The sequence below is a fragment of the Erpetoichthys calabaricus genome, chromosome 1 (genome assembly GCF_900747795.2).
Source record: "Erpetoichthys calabaricus chromosome 1, fErpCal1.3, whole genome shotgun sequence".
Lineage (NCBI taxonomy): Eukaryota > Metazoa > Chordata > Cladistia > Polypteriformes > Polypteridae > Erpetoichthys > Erpetoichthys calabaricus.
Genome location: NC_041394.2, coordinates 318,933,650 through 318,960,181, shown reverse-complemented (window position 1 = coordinate 318,960,181; position 26,532 = coordinate 318,933,650). Strand labels below are relative to the sequence as shown.

Sequence of the window (26,532 nt, the reverse complement as noted above, 5' to 3'; positions counted from 1 at the left end):
TTTCTTTATTACTTAGGCTCAAGAAGCCATAATATTAATATTTTGTCCTGTAGTGCCACTGTCAGCTGCTAGTTTAAAATACAGTGGGGCAAAAAAGTATTTAGTCAGCCACCAGTTGTGCAAGTTCTCCCACTTAAAAAGATGAGAGAGGCCTGTAATTTTCATCATAGGTATACCTCAACTATGAGAGACAAAATGAGAAAAAAAAAAATCCAGAAAATCACATTGTCTGATTTTTGAAGAATTTATTTGCAAATTATGGTGGAAAGAAAGTATTTGGTCAATAACAAAAGTTCATCTCAATACTTTGTTATATACCCTTTGCTGGTAATGACAGAGGTCAAACATTTTCTGTAAGTCTTCACAAGGTTTGCACACACTGTTGCTGGTATTTTGGCCCATTCCTCCATGCAGATCTCCTCTAGAGCAGTGATGTTTTGGCGCTGTCGCTGGGCAACACGGACTTTCAACTCCCTCCAAAGATTTTCTATGGGGTTGAGATCTGGAGACTGGCTAGGCCACTCCAGGACCTTGAAATGCTTCTTACGAAGCCACTCCTTCGTTACCCGGGCGGTGTGTTTGGGATCATTGTCATGCTGAAAGACCCAGCCACGTTTCATCTTCAATGCCCTTGCTGATGGAAGGAGGTTTTCACTCAAAATCTGACAATATATGGCCCCATTCATTCTTTCCTTTACACGGATCAGTCATCCTGGTCCCTTTGCAGAAAAACAGCCCCAAAGCATGATGTTTCCACCCCCATGCTTTACAGTAGGTATGGTGTTCTTTGGATGCAACTGAGCATTCTTTCTCCTCCAAACACGACGAGTAGAGTTTCTACCAAAAAGTTCTATTTTGGTTTCATTCCTCTTCTGGATCATTCAAATGCTCTCTAGCAAACTTCAGACGGGCCTGAACATGTACTGGCTTAAGCAGGGGGACACGTCTGGCACTGCAGGATCTGAGTCCCTGGCGGCGTAGTGTGTTACTGATGGTAGCCTTTGTTACTTTGGTCCCAGCTCTCTGCAGGTCATTCACTAGGTACCCCCATGTGGTTCTGGGATTTTTGCTCACCGTTCTTGTGATCATTTTGACCCCACGGGGTGAGATCTTGCGTGGAGCCCCAGATCGAGGGAGATTATCAGTGGTCTTGTATGTCTTCCATTTTCTAATAATTGCTGCCACAGTTGATTTCTTCACACCAAGCTGCTTGCCTATTGCAGATTCAGTCTTCCCAGCCTGGTGCAGGTCTACAATTTTGTTTCTGGCGTCCTTTGACAGCTCTTTGGTCTTGGCCATAGTGGAGTTTGGAGTGTGACTGTTTGAGGTTGTGGACAGGTGTCTTTTATATTGGTAACGAGTTCAAACAGGTGCCATTAATACAGGTAACGAGTGGAGGACAGAGGAGCCTCTTACAGAAGAAGTTACAGGTCTGTGAGAGCCAGAAATCTTCCTTGTTTGTAGGTGACCAAATACTTATTTTTCACCATCATTTGCAAATAAATTCTTTAAAAATCAGACAATGTGATTTTCTGGATTTTTTTTTCTCATTTTGTCTCTCATAGTTGAGGTATACCTATGATGAAAATTACAGGCCTCTCTCATCTTTTTAAATGGGAGAACTTGCACAATTGGTGGCTGACTAAATACTTTTTTGCCCCACTGTACATCCCCGTATATAATAATGGATTTAGACGTTTTGTCCTTAGTGTCCCTATGCCCAAAACACTTGTTATATACCATCCTTTAAGTTCACTCTCGTTCCTCTCAGTTCCTTAAAAACTTTCTGTTAAGGTTAAGCCGTATACTATATGTTCTATTATTAAAAATCAATAACCAATAGTGTTTAAATTGGACTGACTTTAATTGGTAATGTTGTAGGTGTTAAAGGGTGCTAGTTATTAATGTAGTGTCGTGTGTTCAATTCTGATTAACTATAGGAGGTAGGTAGTGGGCATGAGCGCAGTTCAGATTACATACAACTACTAATCCTTAAAGGGAACTCTTGTCCTCTCACCTCAACTGCCAGTGGGCCTATAGTTGGAAGTAATTACAAAAATATGGAATCTTATAAAGTTTTTTTGCTCTAGGTTCTGACCATGTTAAGCAAATCACATTTTCTAAACTATTTGCAATTATTTTATTCCCATTGTTGTACAAGTTGGATCCAAAGCAAATTAAATTTCGAATAATCATGCACTATAGTATTTCCGTTAAAAAAAACAATAGTTACAAATATTCAATAAGTATATGTTGCTCATGAAACAAGTTCAATTGCCTTTTTGTGCTTAACTGATACTTAACTATTACTCTGTTGTCACTCATCTCCCCAGGGTTCAAATTCTCTTTGAAAGACAATACTGCAAAAAAAAAAAAAATCAATATTAGGTTGTGACAAGATTCTTTCAGTTGTGGGGATTTAATATGATACGATAGTCTGGTCTTATGGTTCATTACCCCAGAGCAAAAGATGTTAAAATCTAAAACTCTTGACCCTTTGCGGAGAGATGCCTTCTAAGATTCAGGGCCCATGAAGATCATTTTTTCTTTTTGGTGTCAGAGATTACCAGCACACAACACCTTAAACGTTTAGTTGGCATGTTTGCATTAGGGAGCCATGGTCCCTTTAACTGGAACTTGTAACAAACGGAGGTTCAGTAGTCAATTGGTCAATGGCCTGATCCGTGGCTTGATCCCCCTTCTGGAGATAGAAACTTTCAGCAGTGAGATGCATGGACCCAGTTTGGTCTCCCTTGAAGTTTTTGTGCGGCGTTAGTATTTAGACATACCTGGTATGGCTTGTTTCCCCTTGGAGTCATACAGTTGCTTTGTTTCCAGACCTTCATTACAGTCCAATCTCTGGGTTTAAATTCAAGAGCTGTTATCTCCAATAGGCTAAGAATAGCGCATTTTACCTGCAGGTATAAAGACTTAAGTGTTTTGGTCAATAATAGTCAGTGTTGCCAATAGTTCATCTGTAAGTGTTGAAAGGTATACAGGGGTTACATAAAGGAGGAGAAGACACTAGGTGATGACTGGTTCTCCTATTAATGTCTCTTGAGGTGTTTGGCATTTTTCAATGTTGGTACCCCTTATTAACTTAATACTATGGGTGAAACAGATGGTCATTTTAATCCAGTTTCTACTTGTATCTTGGCTCATTTTTAATGGTTGTGAGGGACTAACCAGCATCCAGTGGTGGGATAGATTATGCCCCCTTGCCTGGCCAGGAGACATGGGAAAGGAATTTTTGTGGGGGAGAGGTGATATTGCCCTTCCATACCAGGACATGGACACAGAAAGATGCTGTGGCAGCAACTACACCAGGGTTGGTAACCCAGCACCCATGAAAGGACACTCATGCTGGGCTTGGGAACCTGGGGGTCAGAACACTGGGCGACTGCCTGCTATGGGCAGAGCATCCTCCCACACACTGGGTGGCAGCAGCTCTTCTTGCAAGCCCCAGAATGAATGACTACAGAGCAGTATGTGAATTGTGCTCACAGGGGCCTGCCCTGCCATGTTCTGTGGAGGCTGCCAGTCACAAGGACCATCGGGATCCTGCCTGACCCATAACTGCTTCCTTGAGGGCATAGATTAAGCACCGGAAGTAGTGCCAGGTCTGGGATTAAAAGAGATCCCTCCATTGGGCCCCAAAGAATAGGAGTCGAAAGTGGACACTCATCTCAGAGTAGTGGAGGAGTAAATAATAGAAAGAGAACTAAAAAAAAAAGAGAACTAAAAAAAAAAAAAATAAATAAAAAAAAATAATGGAAAGGTACTTTGTTAAATAAACATTGATTGTGAACCTGGGACTTGTCTGTGCGATTGTTTCTGGGGTTTGTAAATAATCACAATATAAAGTTAATCTTAATATCCATATTACTAACCGAGAATGCTAAACCGGATGATGGACGCAGGCACATCCGGCAATGGGCCGTAGCTGCAAAAAGACGTACTGCGCAGGCGCAAAAAGAGTCCGCGAGAGTCGGCTGAGGAGCCAAGAAAGGCGGACAAAAGAGGGCGAGAGAGGCGGATGAGGGGCCGCGAGAGGCGGACAAGACCACAGAAAAAAGGAGAAATGAGGAAACGCAGGCAAAGCACGAAACACATTGGACACGAAACTAGACCCAAAAAAAAAAAAAAAAGAGGCTCGCGCACAACAGCAAGGCACCCCCCCCCCCCCCTACAGGCACCGGACGGGACACACACCAAGAGGGGGATTCAACAAGCCCATGGAACACAAAAAAAAGAACACAAAACCACCCCACAGACCCTACAAGCAAGGGACGGGACACACACAAACAGGGGGATTCAACAAGACACAGGAACACAAAAAGAAAGAAGACACTCGCGCGACAACAATCCTCAACCCCCCCCATACCCCCCACACACACACACACACACACACACACACACACACACACACACATCCATAAGAAGTGACACCCAAAGCCACATATTCTAAAGTGAACATCAACACCTTCACACTAGACAGCATAGGTGTCAGCATTGGTGGATCTCCTTACAATAAAGCACTATTAACCGTTCAACTGCAGAAAAGGAAACATATTAACAGTGACTGCGATCCTCCTTATTACTTATCCATATTTCGCATGCTGAGAAAGAAACAAGTCATGAATACACGGTCACGGGTACAAAACGAAAAGGAAAGGATAACAGGAACAAACACACGAACACGAAAGAAACAACAAAATAGACGGCTATGCAGCATAGGTGGATCTCATTACAATAAGGCACTATTAACCGTTCAACCGCAGAAAAGGCTCCATATTAACAGTGAGTGCAATACTCCTTATTACTTATCCATATTTCTAAAAGAAAAAATGACTCGACTCCAAAAACGCAAAGCTCAACTAAAGCTTCTAACTAACGATGTACCTAAAAGTAAAAACTTTATGAACTGCATTAGATCCTACAATACTTCATTTAATATGCACAAATCTACATCCTAGATCCACATGACGCAAACTATCAATCAAAGTGCTGCATCGCAACAGGCACGGATTCAAAACGAAACACCTCCCGTGTCAGACATACGTTGATGGCAGCGAAGGCTACAACGGGCTTCTCACACAGCACAGGCAAATCGATTACAGCTCCAAAACAACACGTCCCAAATACTACACATGCAACAACGCGCCTCTCAAACGGCACAAGCAAAACATACACCAGGAAAATTCATTCGGATTAATGAATGTCATTTGCAATCATTGTCATTCAGTTCACTTCCCTGAAGAAACAACTGGCAATACAAGTTATACATTTACACGTTGTTGTCAAAAGGGTCAAATTAGACTGCCTTCTTTACATTCATATACTGAATATCTACAGAAGCTTATAACTGACGATGTACCTGAAAGTGAAATCTTTATCAACTACATTAGATCCTACAAATCGGAATCCACTATGAACATTAACAGTGGCACTGCACGTGACATCCGTCTTGAAAAAATCTTTATTGATGAATGTTCAATGGCATGAACAAACGTTTATGAATAATAATATTCGATTTGGAGGAAAGGTACTTTTATGAGGAGGAGATTTTAGACAGTGATTAGCTATTCTTCCAGATACCATGCACTCAGCTATTGTTCAGTGCACCTTAAAATACGCAGACAATTGGCATTGCTTTCAAAAGATACAGTTAGTAAAAAAGATACGATGTCCAGAACCAGATCATAACAATTGCTTATTACAACTGAGAGATGGTACACTCACGAATACAGATGGACTTCAGCCACATATTATTACAATTCCTCAAGCCTTTATCTGCGACGACTTAGTTACAGAGAGATTTGGAACAGCAATCTCATTAGACCAAATGCCCCTTTAAACACAACGCACTATATTATGTCCAAAAAATATTAATGTGGAAAACATAAATACCCAAGTCATTCCATTACTTCCTGGAAAGACACAACTCTTTCTAAGCTCTGACAAACTTGACTCTGATCACAACAATAACCATCTTAAATGACCTTACAAGTTCTGAGCTGGAATTACCTTTTACACTTAAACGGCGTGTACAAAGAAATTTTCAAATAAACCTTTACACTGTGCCACACACTTTATTGTTTGCTTTCTATTTGCATCATCTACACCGTCACACTATTCTATATCTCATTCATACATCACGCTCTTTGTCATTCCCAACACCAGGGGTTGGCGAGCGAAGCGAGCAGGGGGCGGAGCCCCCTAGTATAATACAGAAAGAGGCATTCAGTTGGTCTCACAATATTGAAAATATTGGCAGATAACCTTTGCTGCTACAAAACTAACCTTGTAATGTAAAATTTATTTACTATAACACAATGTCAACCAATCCCTCCTAACTGACCCGTGTCCTTCTAATAAAAAAGAAAAAATTTAGCAAAATTGAATGTGGAGCGAGAGGGTATTGGTCAGGGAAAACTCTGAAACGAGTCCCATTTATACAACAACTGATTAAAGTTAAATGTTATAACTGTCCTGCATTAACACAAATATGTCCAAGGATGGGACGCTAAAACAAAACAAAAATAAGGCAGAAGGTTATTAGTGTGAGGAGGTTATTAGTTAAAGAGTCATTTTTATAGAGGTTCTTGTAGAAATTAACAAAATTCCAATCCAATGTTCTACAGTACAAATTTGTTTGTCTCTTTGTTCATTGTACCCTTTGAAGGTGAGGAATGGTCAGAACATGCAGGCAAAGGAGTTAGGAGTTAATAGTTAATGGTTAGCATTAGCACCAGTGTCCCCCAGACAACATCTCTCAGTCAGTACAGCAAGCAGAAGTCAAGGAAGACATCCCATCTGGACTGTAAATTCCTAATTAGTTTTAGAAATGAGATGGAAATAAACTAAAACAGTTAGGCTCCACATTCCCTCAGGTTTTAAATCATTTACAAAAGTGGTAAATATTCTAGTTTGTCGAAGGCTAACAGCGTAATTTTTTATAAAATATATTTGATCTTTTCCTACAGTCTTTAAATCATTTAAAACATTATTTAGATCAGCAGAAATTACCCTGAAATAAATCTATTAACATCTCTTAACATGTTATCATAAAGCTAAAAGTTTTTTTTCATACATATATTTCTTTAAGTTGTTATTTTTACTATTAATTAAATTAACACATACATTTCTACCTTGTGCTTTAGAATTTTAGCAAAGTATCCAGAATGTCTCATTAGAACTTCAAATGATAGGAAATAAAACTAATCCTTCCATCAGCAACGCAGTCATACAAACATTAACATTCTATTCTATTTCACATTTAAAATATACAAATCTACTCTCTCTCTCTCTCTCTCTCGATTATAAAAAGTCCTAAGCCTAAAAGTGCAACGATTTTGTGCAACAATTTTGTGTGATGTTTTTATGTCACCTTTTTGTCACGCTTTAAATCAGGCTTATTTTAAAATCTACATATATATATGTTTGCTATCATTCTTTTCAGAATTTATTGAAGTTTAATGTGATGTTAGATTTTCAGATTCTTATTCCGTTTTTAAATTATAAACTAAAAAATATCAAGAAATCGCATACCACGAGACAAGAATTTGTGCCAAGAGATTTAACCACGCCCGGGGCTAGAAATAAAAGACAAAAAGTAGATGACAAAGACAGCTACTGTACAGGCTTTTAAAAGTTTGAAGCTTTACGTGAGATGCTGATCATGCGGCACGACAGCGACAGCAGCTGATCGAGCAAAGAGGAAGTAAAAAAAAAAAAAACCTATTTGTTTCCCACTGTGTTACAGTTTAAGAGGGGGTTTCAGAGGAACGACCACGTCTCCTTGAGGTGTGTTCAGCCCCCCTCTTCACAACACAAGCAGCAGAGACGCAGAATACCTGGCGTGTAGCACGGGCCACAGAGGTTGACGAGCAAAGCAAGCAGGAGGTAACCCCCTAGTTACATATAACACAAGGAGTGGATGGGAAAAGCAATCAATATATCACATACATCAAATGCCTTACAATTCAAATTCTTTGTGTTTAAAATGCCTTCAGGGTAGTTAGTGCATCACACTGTTGCATATTGAAAATTGAGATTCTGCTCTTTTGCCAGTTAAACATTATAGTACTTTAATTATAAGAAAATATTCTAGAATATAAAATGTATCTGTGCTTAGCAATATTGATTTCTTTACCCATAATTTCCTGTTAAGGCTAGTTGTTTATGCACATTTTTTATTGATATCGCTGAGATTTTCCTTGCATTTTCTTTCTCTGGAGTTTTGGTTATATAGAAAAAGCACAGTCTACCTTTTTTTGGCCAAAATTTTCCCTTGTATTCTTTATACACTACCCTTATTGCTAGATTTCTCATGCGAGCAACATTGCTGCGCATTCAGATCTGTTAATTTTAAGCATCCAGTTAGTCAATCCCCCATTAAATGTGTTTAGTATATTTGATCTTGCCATACTTCCTCCTTCACCATCAGTCCACTTCTTCTCACACTCTGAACACTTACAGGTGCCATCAAAAGCACCAGTCAAAGAAAGATACAGTTACAATAAGTTGGGTTACAGCACCAAACTGTTGTGGAAAACACTTAATAAATAAGAGACTTGAGCCATTGTTATATATGAAATTCCAAAATCACCATTCTTTATTAGCATTTATATAGTTTGAGCCCACATGTGCCTTCTTCAAAGCATCATAGCAGACTAAAAAACTAACCAAAAAGCTCCCTTTTATCAGTTAGGTTAATTTACATAATACATTTTAATATATTTTAAATTTTCACCAATCCACTTTAGAGAATTGGGATACTCTATATAACACTTAATTTAGATGTGTGTTTCTGAAGTCCCAAACAAGTTAAATATAACAGAAGCCCTAGGTAGCATTTACCTTGACTATTAATGTTGGTTTGACTTCTTGAAATAAACAGCTTTTCAAGGTACATGAGAGGAGCGTATCATCATTACAAAAGTCTTTGGACAAACACATAAAAAAAAAAAAAAAAAAAGGATTTTATCTCTCGCTGTTTATTTATTTTTATTTGTCCAATCACTTCATTTAGAAAAGGAGTAAAGGCTGGTTGGTAATAACATCACAAAAATTCCACTTAGATGCTATAAAATTGTAACAGTCAAACATTCAGCAGCAGGGTGTGTCCAATACTCTTTACCAGTTAATTGAAGTAGTGTTTTTATAAGTTAGTTTTATAATGATGTAGTTATTCTAAGCAGTCACACATTTCTCCCTTCCTCTCTTTAACAAGAAATCTGGTATCCTTTTAACTAAATAAAAGATTTTTTACTTAACCTTGGGCCTTATCTGTTCCATGGTATAAAATGGTCTTGTCTTATCGCTGAAGACTCGAGCTTAAAGTTATTCCATACAGTGTGAGATATTACACTAAGTGTTTTTCCTTGTATAGGCAAAACACTTTTATAAACTGTATATATTTATAAAGTAAAATAGACTACATATGTCTGAAAAGCCATTTAAAGTATAACATGCAGTATATGTTACTGCTCAGTATAAACCTATTGTTAAATTACACCAAAAGCTGCCATGCCATGTCTGAACACCCGTTACAAGCATGCCTGCCATACTGCCATTGCCATGGACTAGCTTTTTCATTTTTAATATATTATAGCAAAGCAGTTGAAAGCCACATAATAAAACATCATGAAAGCTAGAGCATCGTCATATACAATAAAACGAAAACTCAGGGTATATCTTCTACAAAAGGTAAGTGGTGAGTAGGAGGCTCAGCAACCTTGTGAAGGGAAGGGTTTAGATTGTGCATTGTTTCTGATTTGGAAAAGAATATTATTCCAGGGAGTTCAAAAGTACATTTCCTCTTTATTATCACTTCCTCAAACTAAAGCACTGTTCTAAAGATGGGATATGCTCATTGCCTTTTGCATTTTCGTCATCCTGATATGTCACCATGGTCATGGGAGTTGTAAAAGTTTCAAACACATGCATGCACTTAAAATGTTAAAGCAATTCTGATGAAGGTTAGAGTAATGTGGCATCGAATCACAATTAAAATTTTATGTAATACTGTATTACTGCTAGCATTTTAGAATTTATAAAAATGCTTAAAGTTCATCAAAAATTTCTGTTTTTTTAATTTGCTTCCACTGATAAGGAATTTTACCCCGGTCCTCAAACTTTCTCTGGTACTTGTCCTCCAGTTCCTTTTGGAAACGGCAGACAAACCACTTCCAGTATTTGAGTTCTGAATCATCAGGTAGAATTCTCCATCTTTCATACTTTGGCCCTGCTTTTCTGTATTGTTTACATGGAACACGATGTGTGTCACTCAGCACAATGGAACAGTCACTTGCAACAAGACTAGTGCAAATATCAATGACAAAATGATCTGTTTTGTACCACCACCCACCATACACTGCCTTAGGTCGGTGAAAAGGCACACTGTGGTCTCCACTGTGGCCTTCAATTGAGTTTGTGCAGATGGCAGCACAGAAAGGACACTGCTCCCAGCACCCACTTAGGAGTGTAAAGAGACTGTCCTCTGGCTGTTGTTTTGCATTCCTCAAGTCAACCAATGCAGCTGAAGCAAACTTCTTACTGATATTTTCTACTGATGTCGCTAGTGCTTTTGTTAGAGACTCCTGTAGTAAGTCCATGTCACTGATTTCCTCATCCTCCATATGTGTCAAGGTGTTTCTTGGTAATTTTAAGCATTTTTCAAGTTCTTCACAGAACACATCCAGCCATTTAGACAATTTGCTTTCCTCTGGGTTCTTGTTGTTTGTCAGGGATGTCAGAGCAGTTGTTGTTGCTTTAGAAATGGCAGTTAAAACTATAGACTTCAGTTCTTCAAGTCTCTTTTCAGAAAGTGGTTTTATTAACTTATTGTCCCTGCAATAATTATAAACACAGGTTTTTATGTAGTTTTGAAAAAAATACTTTGGAATGCTAATGTAATCCCAGAATCTACTAAAGTCCTCCTTCTCTGCCATGTCTTTCAACAGGTGGTATTCTAAATTGATTTTACTTTCTTTAAGTTGCGGGCAGTTCTGCCTCATCTCATTTGCTATGTCAATGCAGACTTGATCCACAACAGCCTGATGTAAGGCAGCCTCAAGTTTACTTGACAGGAAGTCAACAAATATAGTGACAGACGACGCTCCTCTACAAAGAGTCTTAAACATTTTGTAGTAAGTGTCCTTCATGCTCTTTAAGTAGAGAAGTGGGTCATTGGCTGCACGGAACGCTTGATGCATTTTTGTGAACCTGAAGGTTGCCACTTCACATAAATGAAGAGATAAGTCAAACCTGTACTCCTCTTTATATTGGAATGTTGGAATTTGTGAACTGGAAGCTTCTAAGCCATTGGATATAATGGATAAAACTCCATGCATGTGGTTTGGACTATAATCAACCTTCTCCTTCTCTTTTTCATGTATGTAATTCATAACTGCCTCTGTGATTTTATTTGTTATACTTTCTGTCTGCTTGTAGTCTTCTAACATTAAACCTTTAGACATTTTTGTCTTAGTTTGCTTTGGTTTCCTAGCATTGAATTCATTCCACGTTTGTTTCATGTAAACCATAAACTTTGTTGCTAATTCAAGAGGATTATAACTTGAAGGGGTGTCAAGAGTCTCATCCATTGCTTTTCTGTTTTGAACTTTATCACATACATAAGGGTGGCGTTTAAAATGGCTAAGAAGGATGGCTTCTATGTCACCTGCAATATCAATCTCAGGAGGAGGAGTGAAGTCTCTGGCAGTGTCTTTCTCCCATTCCTCCCAAAGCTTTTCAAACTCCTCCTGCATCACTGTTTCACTAGGGTTTTTGGTTCTCAGTTTTTCTGCCAAATCTTTACTTTGCTTCAACAGATTCTGCTCACGTCTGGTACTATTCTCATCCACCCTCTTGCGGCTTTGCTTTGCCTGTATTAATATCTGACATTTTCTGTTCAATTCCTCAATGAGCTGATCCCTCAGTTGTTCATATTTCATCTCTATGTTGGCTTTCCATTGAACAAGTATTTCCAGGTTTCTCTCATGTTTGAAATACTTCTCAATGTCCTCTTTCACTCTGTTATATGTCTGATTAACCTCTTTACTAATTTCTGTTTTGGTTTTAGAATTATTTTCTATTTCATTGACAAGTTTATTCTCCAGTTCTAGTACGTGACATCTCAGTGCCCAGGTCCATTCACAGTATTTCACTTCCAGCCTATGATATGTTGAAATCTCCAATGAGTTTCTAAAACTGAAAACAAAATTTTCACTGAGAAGAGCTCTCCAGAGGTCCTGGACACGTAATTTAAAATCAGAAATCTTTGGGATCTTTTGATTCTCTTGTAGCATGGCTGCATTAAGAATGACTCTTTTGAGGTCCTGGACATTCTGACTGTAACTCGGATTAGGAGGAGCCATTGGTGGGTTGCCTTCCCACAGATGAGCAAAGTAATGAGTTTGTGTGTTTACATCAAATCTGATGACATCACTGAAGCATTTTACACTGCACTCCTCCTCTTCTGCAGCAACTCGTGTCATCTCATCCAGTTTCTCCTGGAGTCGGCGTCTGGCCTCCATATTTTTATCCTTAGCCCCAGTCTCTTCAACATTCTGATGGACAAAGAGGCAGCTTGGAGAAAGATTCACTTGCTTCATTCTTAAAAAAGCCTGAACAGAAATCTGAAGAATGTCTTGAATCTCTGAGGGATTTTCTCCAAAGATATTAATTACAGTCATGTTGCCCAGACCTATAACAAATGTAGCCAACTCATTATCATGGCTTAATGATTTCTTGTTTGACAACTCTGTTGCTCTCAAACCCTCCGTGTCCACTACAAGAATATAATCATATTTTATCTCTGCTTGAATTTCATCATCCACTTTTATTAACTGCATGAAAGCCCCTCTGGTGCATCTCCCTGCACTCACATCAAATTGCAGGCCAAACATGGCATTCAGTAAAGTAGATTTGCCACTGCTCTGAAGGCCAAGTACGGACAATACAAGAAGATTCACATCACCCAGCTTCTCCTGCACTTTATCCAAGACTGAGCAAATCCACTTCACAGGTACATGGGCAGCATCTCCATCCATGAGTTCCAGAGGATGACCAGATATAAGGAGCTCAGTTGCAATTCCAGGCAGTGATGCAATGCAGTTACCATCAATTGTTTTCACTGTCTGAGAGGCTTCAAAAATTTGGCCCATTTCTCTCAAGATGTGTTTGAGATCAAAGATACAGTCACTGATTTGATTTGACAACTCATCTAATAAAGACTGAAGTTCACTTATCTCATTGGGCGAGTTTAATTTATTTTGTAGTGTCTGCATTTGTAACCAAGTCTCGTGGTATTGCTGCTGAAGTCCAAGAACGGATTCTGCTAGCAGTTCATCCAGGAAGACCTTCAGCCATTGCAAAAAATACATTTTAATAGGTTTTGAATGTGAATGCAGGATATCAATCAGATTTTTCATGAGATCATTTAGTGGGAAAGCTCTCCTTAATTGGTCTTCCCTTATCTTCTTCTTTCTAGCCTCAATCTCACTCCTATACTGTTCAATACTTTTGTTTCCTTTCTGTTTCAAGCGGTAAAGCTCTTTGTCTTCCTGACACCACTTGTGCCACATATGACCCTGAAGTGGCAGAAATGCCTCCTTCCTTTCTAGTAAGCTCTTGTCTTTAACCAGACACACAACAGTCTCTGCAAGGGCTCTTCCTTCTCTACAGTCTTTATTGTCTTCATCAACAACAAAGCCATGTCGCATTGCAATGTCTGAGCATGCTTCTATTCGGATCGTCTTCTTTGATATGGACAGACAATGTTTGAGGATGGAGATGATCTCCTCTGTAAGTTCTGCTTCATTCCTGTTCTTCAATCCTATTCTAAATCTCTGCCCTGATCTACTCCCTTTAATTATTTCTTTATCAGCATGAAGGCAAATTAGTGGTTGTGGTGAATCAAAGAAGTTCTTCAGGAATACTTTATCCTGTTCTTTCAGACCTGAATCTGAAATGAAAACCACATTGACGGCAGAAATCTCAAGTAAGAAATTGACCTGCTTGTCATATTGCCTGGCATCTCCGTGTAGGTTGGTGAATGCAATGCAGTCTTCAAAGACATCATCCTTTCTGCCACCAGAGCTGAACCAGGCAATCTCTACCACACCATCTATCAGCACATTGTCTCGCTTGCTGCCTTTGCAGTGTCGATGGAAGAAGGTGTTGTGCTTCTGTCTGTTCAGGACCATGTTCATGATATGAGATTTAGACACTAACGATGAGCCAAGTCTTATAAAAGATACCAGCGGCATGTCTGTCTGAACCGCAGAACTCACTTTACTGCTCTGTGCGTTTGTATCTTTGCAGCTGATTTTAATTTGACGAAAAGACCACAAAGGAAATTCAATGTTTGAGCTGCAAGGATCAGGAACCAAAAATGGCAGAGCATACTGGCAGAGAGAGAGCTTGGAATACAGATACTGCTTCAGGAAGTCATCAGCACAGTGGAGAAGAGCCATCTGGAGATCCATGGGATGGATGTGTCCTGACTGATGTGTATCCACCTCTTCTTCATCCTCACAGTTGTCACTAAAAAAGTCATCAAGTGATAAATCCACCTGACCTTTCTTCTGACTCTCACTTGAAGTAGATGAGTCAATTTCCTGACAAAATAAATATCTCATTCTGTAATCCATCATAATGAGTCTTTCCAGATAGAAATAAGGCAGATCCTTGTTATTCATTGGCTGAATTTCACAAAGAGCCATCTTCTTAATAACAATTGCATCTGTTTTACACATTGATTTTTTATAGGGTTCCTTGATGCCCAGCTTTTCAAGCAAACTGATGAATTCTTTCTCCTTCTCACTCTTTACCACCTTGCCAGTCATTTCTCTTGCGCTTTCTGTTTGTATCGCCTTCTGGTCATTTCCATGCTCGGTCATATATTTACTTTCTGTCATTTCCTTCTGCTCATTGTTTTCAGTTTGTTTATTTGTTCCATTTATCTCCTGAATGTATTCATTTTGTTTTTCCTTCATATACTCATCATTCTCTCCATCTTTCATACCTGTACGCTGCTCTAAGCTTGTTTCCATCATTCCCTCATTTCTTCTAACATCCTTTGTACCTTCTGTCACATTTTTGGTTACAAACCCATTTTTTTCTTCCTTTTTGGGTTCACTGTTTTCTTTGATATTCCATGTGGTCTCTCTTTCTGTAGCCTGCTTCTGGGGGTTTTCCTCATTTTCACTTTCTGATTCTGGAACATTTTCTTTTCTTGCTTTTACCTTAAAAACAAACAAAGGGATACGCACTGTATTTGAAAAATGTTAATGTTACCGTAATAAAAATCATATGATTATTGCTTCTGCAGTTAATCAGCCAATTAATATTTTATTTATAAAGCACATTTAAACACAACAAAAGCTGACCAAAGTGCTGTACATAAACAGAATAAAAGCAACTTCAGGACAAAATCAATAAACATATTAAACATATAAAATGATATCAAAAATAAATAAATCATACCAGACTATTAAACTTCTGTAATAAAAATACAACACCACTTCCTTTAAACTTTTCCAAATGCAAATGAAAAAAAAGAATTAAATATCAATAGTGTTTAAAGTCTGACTGTAGAATGGGGTAGTCACTGAAAAAGCATCATCACCCTACCCTTAATCTTCAACAAGACCATGGGTTGGACATAGGTTTTTGATTAGATAATCTCAAAGACCTGGGAGAGGGGGCGGGGCTGTAGGAGATCTGAGAAATTATATGGATGATATGGATTCAAACCATTAACTGCTTTGAACATAAAAAAAATTAAATGGTATTCTGAATTTTACTGGCAGTCTGTGAAGAGAGGTCAGCACTGGAGGAATATGTACTGCCTTCTTTTAACCAGTCAGGAGACGAGCTGTTGCAAACGGGACTGACTAATGCCCAAATAGAGACAATTACAATAGGCAAGATGAGAAGAAATAAATGCATGGACAGCTATCTCCAAGTCTTTAATTCAATACACAGATTTCAGTTTGACTATCCTCTTAAGCTGAAAGACACTGCCTTCTACCAAAATTGTTAATTTGCTTGTTAAATTAAAAAAAAAAAAAAAAAATCGATCAAAGATGACACCAAGATTTCTGACATGGGTGCACACATTTGCTGAAAAAGGTCCTAAATAATTACATAGAATTTGGTGATCCAAATATAATAAATTCAATTTTACTTTCATTTATTTGAAGGAAGTTTTGTGACATCCAACACTTAAGATCTTCTAAACAAGTAATAATGGTTTTTAGAGATTCATCAAATTTTAGTGGCGGTGTCATCTCCATACCAGTGAAAAGAAATGTTATGTTTTTGAAAAACCAAACCTAAAGGATACATATACAAAGAGAACAAGACAGGGCCCAAAATGGAACCTCGAGGAACCCCACAGGTGATAGGTGCCGAAGAAGAAAAGCCACCAATCTTCACTGACAAAGTCTTATCTCTTAGGTAGGAACTAAACAAGTGTAAGGCAGTACCTTAAATACCAACTACATTCATAAAACAATCCAAGAGGATTGAGTAATCGATGGCATCAAAGGCTGAATTTAGGTCTAGCAAAATCAAAACAGCACAACATCCACAATCAATAGTAAACCATTGGAAATCTTAGGAAGGGCCGATTCTGTACAGTGGTGTGCCAGGAAACCTGACTGATACTCTTAATTCAATATGATATTTTCAAAGTGTAAGGAAGGGGGTAAAAAAAAAAAAAAAAACTTTCCCCAATTGTCATGTTTCAGCCAGGGTTCCAAATCTTTATTTTATGTCTGTTTTTAAATTTTGATTATTTTGTTTGCCTTAATTGTAAGAGCCAATCTAACAAAGTTAATGTTAATATTAAATTCACTTATCTGTTAGTTAACATGAAACTTTTTTTGCTATATCTGTAAACCAGAGTGTTATTTTAGCCAGTTAGTAAGTAATAATAGGAGATGGCAAACACTTTTCTGACCGTGCTTAACGTTCTTACCATTTTTGTTATGAACATTTAAAAGTATCACTGTATGACCAAACTTAGAGAGAAACACACCTTTCTTTAAACAAGAATTTTTCCTTTCTTTCCTTCAATTTTTCTCTGTTGTATGAACTGTTTTGTTGGAATTTTTATTAAAAATTTTAAAATGAACACAGTTGGTCTGTGGAATTCTTTGAATATGTGCCACACTATTTCCTGAACTGTCCTATGAAGCAAACTAAAACTGCAGAACTATAGTAATTTGGGAAAAACACAGCTATATTAATATTGCTTGTGTTTATTACTTGTATTCTTTGTTTTCTTTTTGGTCCAGAGTGGCATTGAAAAGTCTGGGCACCCTTGCTTAAAATGTCTGTTACTGTGAATAGTTAAGTGAGCAAGAGATGAACTGATCACCAAAAGGCATAAAGATAAATATGACACGTTTATTTTCAGCATTTAATTTTATTGTTTTTATTTTGTACAATTGTACAGTGAATTGTACAGTGAAAAAAAATCAGGAGTGGTCTCCCCTAGACTTCCTTGTATACTCATAAATTAAGGTCAAAGCTGTCTCACTTTTGGTTAAGACTACAAAATGACATCAAAAATTCAGAATCAATGTCTCCACGATAGGGCAGTTAACTTTGTGAGTTGGAATGTAAAAGGCCTGAATCACGAATTAAAAAGAAAGTCTTCTCTCACCTAACAGGTCTAAACGCTAAAATAGTATTTTTACAGGAGACCCACTTATTAAGCAAAGATCAGTTCCGGCTGCAAAAAGACTGGACTGGCCAAATGTTCCATTCCAAAAAAAAAAAAAAACAGGTGTGGGAATTCTCCTCCATACAACATCTGATACTACAAATGAGACTGTTCTATCTGATCCTGAAGGGAGATACATGATTGTTATGGGTATTTTATTTAATTGTAAAGTGATTTTGATAAATGTTTATGCTCCCAATGTGGACGATAGGGAATTCATCCAAAATGTATTTGCATCCATTCCCAATGTGAACACTCATAAAATTATAATGGCTGGGGATTTTAATTGTGTTTTAAATCCAGACCTAGATAGATGTCATCGCCCCTGTTGTAGGAGACCTAACACTACAAAGACAAATTACACAGTTTGTAACTGACCTCAACTTAAATCGGACCCCTGGAGATTTCTAAAACCAAATTCAAGAACATATTCCTTCTACTCACCAGTGCATCATTGCTGCTCAAGAATTGATTATTTTTTTGTAGATAACCATTTCTTGCCAATGAAATTAAATCCTGCAAGTATGACGCTATTATGTCCGACCATGCCCCTCTGATCCTGGAGATAAAATAATTATGCCCCACATACTCATCTCACAGATGGCGTCTTAACCCACTTTTATTAGCAGACGAGAACTTTACAGAATTTATAGCAAAACAAATCCGTTTTTTTCTAGAGACAAATATATCCTCAGAGGTCTCTGCAGGAATACTCTGGGAAACCCTGAAGGCCTTCTTAAGAGGACAGATTATCTCATATCTTTCCCACAGAAATAAATTGGAAACCAAGAAGGTATCAAAATTAAACAACGAAATTATTTGAATAGATCAAGAACGTGCCAGGTGTCCAAGTGAGGCTCTTCATAAGGAAAAGGCAGGCTCTGCATTCAGAGCTCCACCTCTTAACAACTAAAGAAACTGAACAACTCATTTTTAAATCAAGACATCATTACTATGAACATGGAGAGAAATCCAATAAGCTTTTAGCTCAACAAAATCACAAGCAAGAAGTTCGCAATGCAATCCCAACAATTACCAACACAAACAGAGACATAATCATTAACCATAAAAATATAATGCACACATTTAGAGACTACTATAAATCCTTATATTCTACTGAGTTCAAAGAAGACAAGACACAATCTAATGCATTTCCGGATGCATTAGAGATACCACAAATAGATACTCTTAGTGCAGAGGAATTGGATAAACCTCTGGCGCTATCAGAATTACTAGATGCTATAAAGTCACTTCAAAGCGGGAAAGCATCAGACCTTGATGGCTACCCTGCCGAATTTTATAAGAAGTTCTCCACTCAGCTAGCTCCCCTCCTATTAGCAACATTCACAGAAGCTAGAGACAATCAAATTCTACCTCAAACTTTTCGTCAAGCATTAATCACTATCTTTCCTAAACAAAATAAGGACGTATTACAATGTGCATCATACAGACCAATTTCACTTCTGAATAATGATGCTAAGATACTCTCCAAAGTCCTAGCTAGAAGGATGGAGAAAGTGCTGCCTTCAGTAATATCAAAAGATCAAACTGGATTTATTAAAGGCCGACATTTAGCGTCCAATCTTCAAAGCCTGTTTAATGTAATATACTCACCCGCAAAGTCAAACATCCCAGAGATTTTATTATCCTTGGATGCAGAAAAAGTATTTGATATGATTGAATGGAACTACCTTTTCACTACACTGGAGAAATTTGGGTTTGGCTCGAACATTTGTGCATGGATCAAACTACTGTATACCAATCCAGAAGCTTCAGTTTGTTTTAACAACATTAATTCAGACCACTTTAAACTAGAACATGGTACCAGACAAGGATGCCCCTTGTCACCACTACTTTTTGTAATCACCATTGCAGGACTTGAACAGAAAATTTCTCTATATGCAGATGATATAGTACTGTATACATCGTACCCACAAAATACTGTGCCTACAGTCCTAACAGCACTAACAGAATTTCAAAAGATTTCTGGTCTCAGAATTAATTTGACTAAAAGTGTGCTCTTTCCATTGAATTCTCAAGCAAAAATATTAGATTGGACACCTTCCCTTTTATCATCGCTGATCAATTCAAATATCTAGGGGTAAACATCACAAGTAAACAAAGCTCTTTATCAACAAAATTTTGCTGTCTGTATGGAAAAAAAACTCAAGCAAGACTTGCATAGATGGTCAACCCGTCATCTCACTTTAGCTGGAAAAAATAACATTGTTAAGATGAATATCCTCCCTAAGCTTCTCTTTTTATTTCAAAATATTCCAATATATTGAAACTAAATAAACCGTTCTTTAAGAAATTAGTTTCAACCATAACCACATTTATTTGGAATTCAAAACATCCACTTATCCAAAGAGCGACCCTACAAAGCCCAAAAGGTAGAAGGTGGCATGGCTCTACCTAACTTTCAATTTTACTACTGGGCAGCAAACATACAACATATTAAAACCTAGACATTAACACAAATAGATGAACATATGCAGGCTTGGTCTGCAATAGAAATAGAATCCTGCAGTTCCTCTTTATATTCCTTGCTTTGCACCCCAATAAATGCAAATTATCACCAATATACAGTAGGTCCATAAATATTTGGACAGAGACAACTTTTTTGTAATTTTGGTTCTGTACATTACCACAATGAATTTTAAATGAAACAACTCAGATGCAGTTGAAGTGCAGCTGTAATTCAGTGGGGTGAACAAAACGATTGCATAAACATGTGAGGCAACTAAAGCATTTTTTTTAACACAATCCCTTCATTTCAGGGGCTCAAAAGTAATTGGACAATTGACTCAAAGGCTATTTCATGGGCAGGTGTGGGCAAGTCCGTCATTATGTCATTATCAATTAAGCAGATAAAAGGCCTGGAGTTGATTTGAGGTGTGCTGTGGAAGATTTTGCTGTGAACAGACAACATGCGGTCAAAGGAGCTCTCCATGCAGGTGAAAGAAGCCATCCTTAAGCTGCGAAAACAGAAAAAACCCATCTGAGAAATTGCTACAATATTACGAGTGGCAAAATCTACAGTCTGGTACATCCTGAGAAAGAAAGCAAGCACTGGTGAACTCGGCAACGCAAAAAGACCTGGACGTCCATGGAAGACAACAGTGGTGGATGATTGCAGAATCATTTCCTTGGTGAAGAGAAACCCCTTCACAACAGCCAACCAAGTGAACAACACACTCTCCAGGGGGTAGGCATATCGATATCCAAGTCTACCAGAAAGAGAAGACTGCATGAAAGTAAATACAGAGGGTGCACTGCAAGGTGCAAGCCACTCATAAGACTCAAGAATAGAAAGGCTAGATTGGACTTTGCAAAAGAACATCTAAAAAAGCCAGCACAGTTCTGGAAAAACATTCTTTGGACAGATGAAACCAAGATCAACCTCTACCAGAATGATGGCAAGAAAAAAGTATGGAGAAGGCGTGGAACAGCTCATTATCTAAAGCATACCACATCATCTGTAAAACACGGTGGAGGCAGTGTGATGGCTTGGGCATGCATGGCTGCCAGTGGCACTGGGACACTAGTGTTTATTGATGATGTGACACAGGACAGAAGCAGCCGAATGAATTCTGAGGTGTTCAGAGACATACTGTCTGCTCAAATCCAGCTAAATGCAGTCAAATTGATTGGGCGGCATTTCATGATACAGATTGACAATGACCCAAAACATACAGCCAATGCAACCCAGGAGTTTATTAAAGCAAAGAAGTGAAAAATTCTTGAATTTCCAAGTCAGTCACCTGATCTTAACCCAATTGAGCATGCATTTCACTTGTTGAAGACTAAACTTCAGACAGAAAGGCCACAAACAAACAGCAACTGAAAGACGCTGCAGTAAAGGCCTGGCAGAGCATTAAAAAGGAGGAAACCCAGCATCTGGTGATGTCCATGAGTTCAAGACTTCAGGCTGTCATTGCCAGCAAAGGGTTTTCAACCAAGTATTAGAAATGAACATTTTATTTACAGTTATTTAATTTGTCCAATTACTTTTGAGCCCCTGAAATGAAGGGATTGTGTTAAAAAAATGCTTTAGTTGCCTTACATTTTTATGCAATCGTTTTGTTCACCCCACTGAATTAAAGCTGATAGTCTGCAATTCAACTGCATCTGAGTTGTTTCATTTAAAATTCATTGTGGTAATGTACAGAACCAAAAATAGAAAAAAGTTGTCTCTGTCCAAATATTTATGGACCTAACTCTTGGCACCCTGCCCGGGATTGGTTCCCTGCCTTGTGCCCTGTGTTGGCTGGGATTGGCTCCAGCAGACCCCCGTGACCCTGTGTTCGGATTCAGCGGGTTGGAAAATGGATGGATGTATCTCATTGCATTTGAGTTATTGTGTTTACATACACATACACACACACAGACGCAATTCCAAAAAAACACTATTTTCGGACTCCGGGAGGTCTGAAACGCAAAGATTCACCAAAACCTCGAGGTCAAATTTTTTTCCATGATTACTATACTTTCTCTATACTTCATATAAGAGAAAGTAAAAATGAAAGGAGCACTATGCAAAAGTTTGGACAGTTTATAGTAGTTGCATAAGGACAGGTAGAAAGGTCAACAATGAATTTACTGAATTAAACAACATGGAAGAAACATTTTGCAACTCGACGATTTTTGTGAACCTATTATTTATTTAGGCTGTGGTTGATTACTGTTGCCGTGCTCCATTGTTTGAATAAAGAGACATGTTAAGATATATACTGTAGTCTACAGGTATAGTATTCTGTTTTCTTGATAAGCTATTTTCAGTATATTTAAGTTTTATTTACGAAAAGATAATCTGTAACTCTGTAGCTATAGACTTCATTCATTGAGAATAAAAAAAAAAATTGTTAAAACATACAGCAAAAAATATGAAATATCCACATTATGCAATTTGGTTTTGTTATTTAGAATCATGGATCTTGGGCTCAGGAAAGACTTTTTTTATTAAATCTTTGGTGCTGTTTGTAGTATTTTCTTTTGCCTGTGCATTGGCCTGAGAGCTGATGTTCTGGCTATGACTAAATTGGAAAACGGACAAAGGGATGAATTTAACAAAAGGAGGCAGACACATTGTATAGGGACTGAAAATGTTATTCAAAATCAGTTGTCACACACATGCACATGGGAGGGAGCTAAAGGACTCAAGAGAAGGTAATTCCTGGTCAGACCAGGGGGTGCAGAGTGCACAAATCCTCTCTCTTATCTCCTCGCAGATGAAATGCAGGAAAATCCGCCTGGCTCCCATGACGTCACTTCCTAATGACATAATTTCCACATCCCAAGAAGTCACAGTCTGATGACCTCATTTCCAGTTCCGGTCCCAAGATCCCTCCTCTTCCTTCTTGTCAACTATATACCGTGCATCCAGAAAGTATTCACAGCGCATCACTTTTTCCACATTTTGTTATGTTACAGCCTTATTCCAAAATGGATTAAATTCATTTTTTTCCTCAGAATTCTGCACACAACACCCCATAATCACAACATGAAAAAACTTTACTTGAGGTTTTTGCAAATTTATTAAAAATAAAAAAAACTGAGAAATCACATGTACATAAGTATTCACAGCCTTTGCTCAATACTTTGTTGATGCACCTTTGGCAGCAATTACAGCCTCAAGTCTTTTTGAATATGATGCCACAAGCTTGGCACACCTCTCCTTGGTCAGTTTCGCCCATTCCTCTTTTGCAGCATCTTTCAAGCTCCATCAGGTTGGATGGGAAGCGTCGGTGCACAGCCATTTTAAGATCTCTCCAGAGATGTTCAATCAGATTCAAGTCTGGGCTCTGGCTGGGCCACTCAAGGACATTCACAGAGTTGTCCTGAAGCCACTCCTTTGATATCTTGGCTGTGTGCTTAGGGTCGTTGTCCTGCTGAAATATGAACCGTCGCCCCAGTCTGAGGTCAAGAGCGCTCTGGAGCAGGTTTTCATCCAGGATGTCTCTGTACACTGCTGCAGTCATCTTTCCCTTTATCCTGACTAGTCTCCCAGTTCCTGCCGCTGAAAAACATCCCTACAGCATGATGCTGCCACCACCATGCTTCACTGTAGAGATGGTGCCAGGTTTTCTCCAAACGTGACGCCTGGCATTCACACCAAAGAGTTCAATCTTTGTCTCATCAGACCAGAGAATTTTCTTTCTCATGGTCTGAGAGTCCTTCAGGTGCCTTTTGGCAAACTCCAGGCAGGCTGCCATGTGCCTTTTGCTAAGAAGTGGCTTCCGTCTGGCCACTCTACCATACAGGCCTGATTGGTGGATTGCTGCAGAGATGGTTGTCCATCTGGAAGGTTCTCCTCTCTCCACAGAGGACCTCTGGAGCTCTGACAGAGTGACCATCGGGTTCTTGGTCACCTCCCTGACTAAGGCCCTTCTCCCCCGATCGCTCAGTTTAGATGGCCGGCCAGCTCTAGGACTTATGTACATGGACGGCCAGCTCTAGGACTTATGTACTTATGTACATGTGCTTTCTCAAATTTTTTTTATTTTTAATAAATTTGCAAAAACCTCAAGTAAACTTTTATCACGTTGTCATTATGGGGTGTTGTGTGTAGAATTCTGAGGAAAAAAATGAATTTAATCCATTTTGGAATAAGGCTGTAACATAACAAAATGTGGAAAAAGTGATGCGCTGTGAATACTTTCCGGATGCACTGTGCATGCCATGTTTCCTAACCTGTTCAGTTCTGTTTTGGACTCGTCAGTAAAGACCATTTTTCCTCAACCCTTAGCATTTTGCAGCCAATTCACAAGTACACAGGAGGCTGACCCAAACCTCTTTGTGTATCAAGGCTTGATTATTTACCACACTGTCAAAATCTAAAAAAGAAAATTCAAGATTCTAAAGATATCCAAAAGTTGGACATTGCAATATCCTAACCGGAAGCTATATAAACGGTTGCATAAATGACACAATAAAGTGCGACCTCCAGATGGTGAGTCCATAGCAACTGCATAGCTACCTATACACAAAATCGGGGTTGGATATACTCAAAACGTAATAAATTTTAATAGTAATAGACTTTGAATTATGAAAATAATCTTGATTAAAATATTCCTAATAATAAAAAAACATAGCCATTCTCTTCAGAATAAATTGGAAATAGTAGTGGATTCATAACAGTCATCAGCTTCATGTAGGCCCTTCAGTCCTGTAACCAGTGAGAAGCAGGTTAGATAGTTGCGGGTGGATGTGAGGTATTTGCCTGCAATGACTGGTGGCTCAGATGATTGCACATGAATAGACATGTGCATGTGCAGGTAATATGCCTTTTTCAAGGCATGTGATATGGAAAAATGCATGTCATGGTGGGTTTAAAAGCTTTTGAGTTCAGTTTAATTCAGACTATCACTACTACCACCACCGCTACCACCACCACCACCAGGCAACATGGGTGAAGTGGATGTAGTTTTGGTTAGAAAGCAGAGACTCATTTTACATTCAGTAGATATTATGGGAAATCAAATAATTAAGTACTGAATATTGTCATAGTTGCTTTTGCATAATGTTAAAAATTCAAATTAAAAAGGTTTGATATGTAGTTCCCAAACCTACAACTATTGTAAGGGGTTACTGGAGTACTAATTAAAGTTAAGCACCAGGAGGACTGATGCTGATGTAGCCCCAAACTGCAAAAAAAAAAAATTTAAAAAACCAATGGTTTTGGGGTCATTACAAAATTCTGATGGTAAATCTTTGAATAAAGGAAAAGGTAATTATGTAAGGCAAGGATTGAACCCACAATGATTGTATTTAAAGTAAGTGCACTTACCAATAACTTAGCTATCCTCCAATATTCAAAACATTTCTGCAACCATTTTTGTATGATGCCAGCAACAATAAATGTACATATATACATTAGAAATATAGAAAAAAGTGACGAGAACAGGCCATTCAGCACAATTAACTTGTTCACCCTACTTCCTAGATTGTCCAAAATAACATCTAGTTAAGATTTGAAAGTTCCTGAAGCCCTACTCTTTACCACATCCATCCATTATCCAACCCGCTATATCCTAACTACAGGGTCACGGGGTTCTGCTGGAGCCAATCCTAGAGTTTAAATTCTGTTTTACATAAATGGTGACTCCCTGTCTTTTCAGTTTTGCTTGTCTTTCCCAAATAATGAAAAAATGCCTCTGTTATACTCCTGCTCGTCTCTATTATTTAGCCAGGTTTCTGTTTATTGCACAGACAAACACACTACACTTGCCTTAGCTACTGGTAATTGAAAGAACAGCACAAATCGATCTAAAGGGAAAAGAGCTGGAAAAAGAATACCCAACCCCTCTGTGGAGACCAAAAATGAAATTTTAGGAGCAAATCCTGTTTTTTAAATCAAGTTTCATACACAGATGAAATGCAGCACCATACAACAATCTACAAGAACGGAAAATGTCAGTATGCAGCACACGCTCTGTACGTCAGTAATACAGAGCTCCAATCTTAATAATAATAATAATAATATTTGTATAGCACATTTTCATACAAAAAAGTAGCTCAAAGTGCTTTACATAATGAAGAACAGTAAATAAAAAAATAATAATAATATACCCCGGTTATATATATATTATATATGTATATATTGTATATATAAAAAATATATATACAAAGCAACACTCCAATCCTCAGCCAGCTCCAATCCTTTTGTTTAAAAAAAGCCATATTTCCGGCATCTAAAGTCAATTCCATATTGTTTCCGTTTCTGTAACACTTTACAAATATTTTCAATGTGCTCTTCCAAACTTTTACTGTAAACAAAATTTCATCAA

The 26,532-nt window shown here is 38.1% G+C and overlaps 2 protein-coding genes across 3 annotated transcripts in view; both read right to left on the bottom strand.

Moving 5' to 3' along the window:
• The window catches only part of LOC114664075 (interferon-induced very large GTPase 1-like), a 421,773-nt gene that overhangs the window by 392,321 nt on the left and 2,920 nt on the right, over positions 1-26,532 (bottom strand). The gene's annotated exons all lie outside the window — the stretch shown is intronic.
• Positions 8,984-15,088, bottom strand: LOC114664099 (interferon-induced very large GTPase 1-like). The gene has a single exon (XM_051929214.1). The coding sequence runs from the start codon at positions 15,060-15,062 to the stop codon at positions 10,068-10,070; it is 4,995 nt and encodes a 1,664-aa protein (XP_051785174.1). The 5' UTR covers positions 15,063-15,088; the 3' UTR covers positions 8,984-10,067.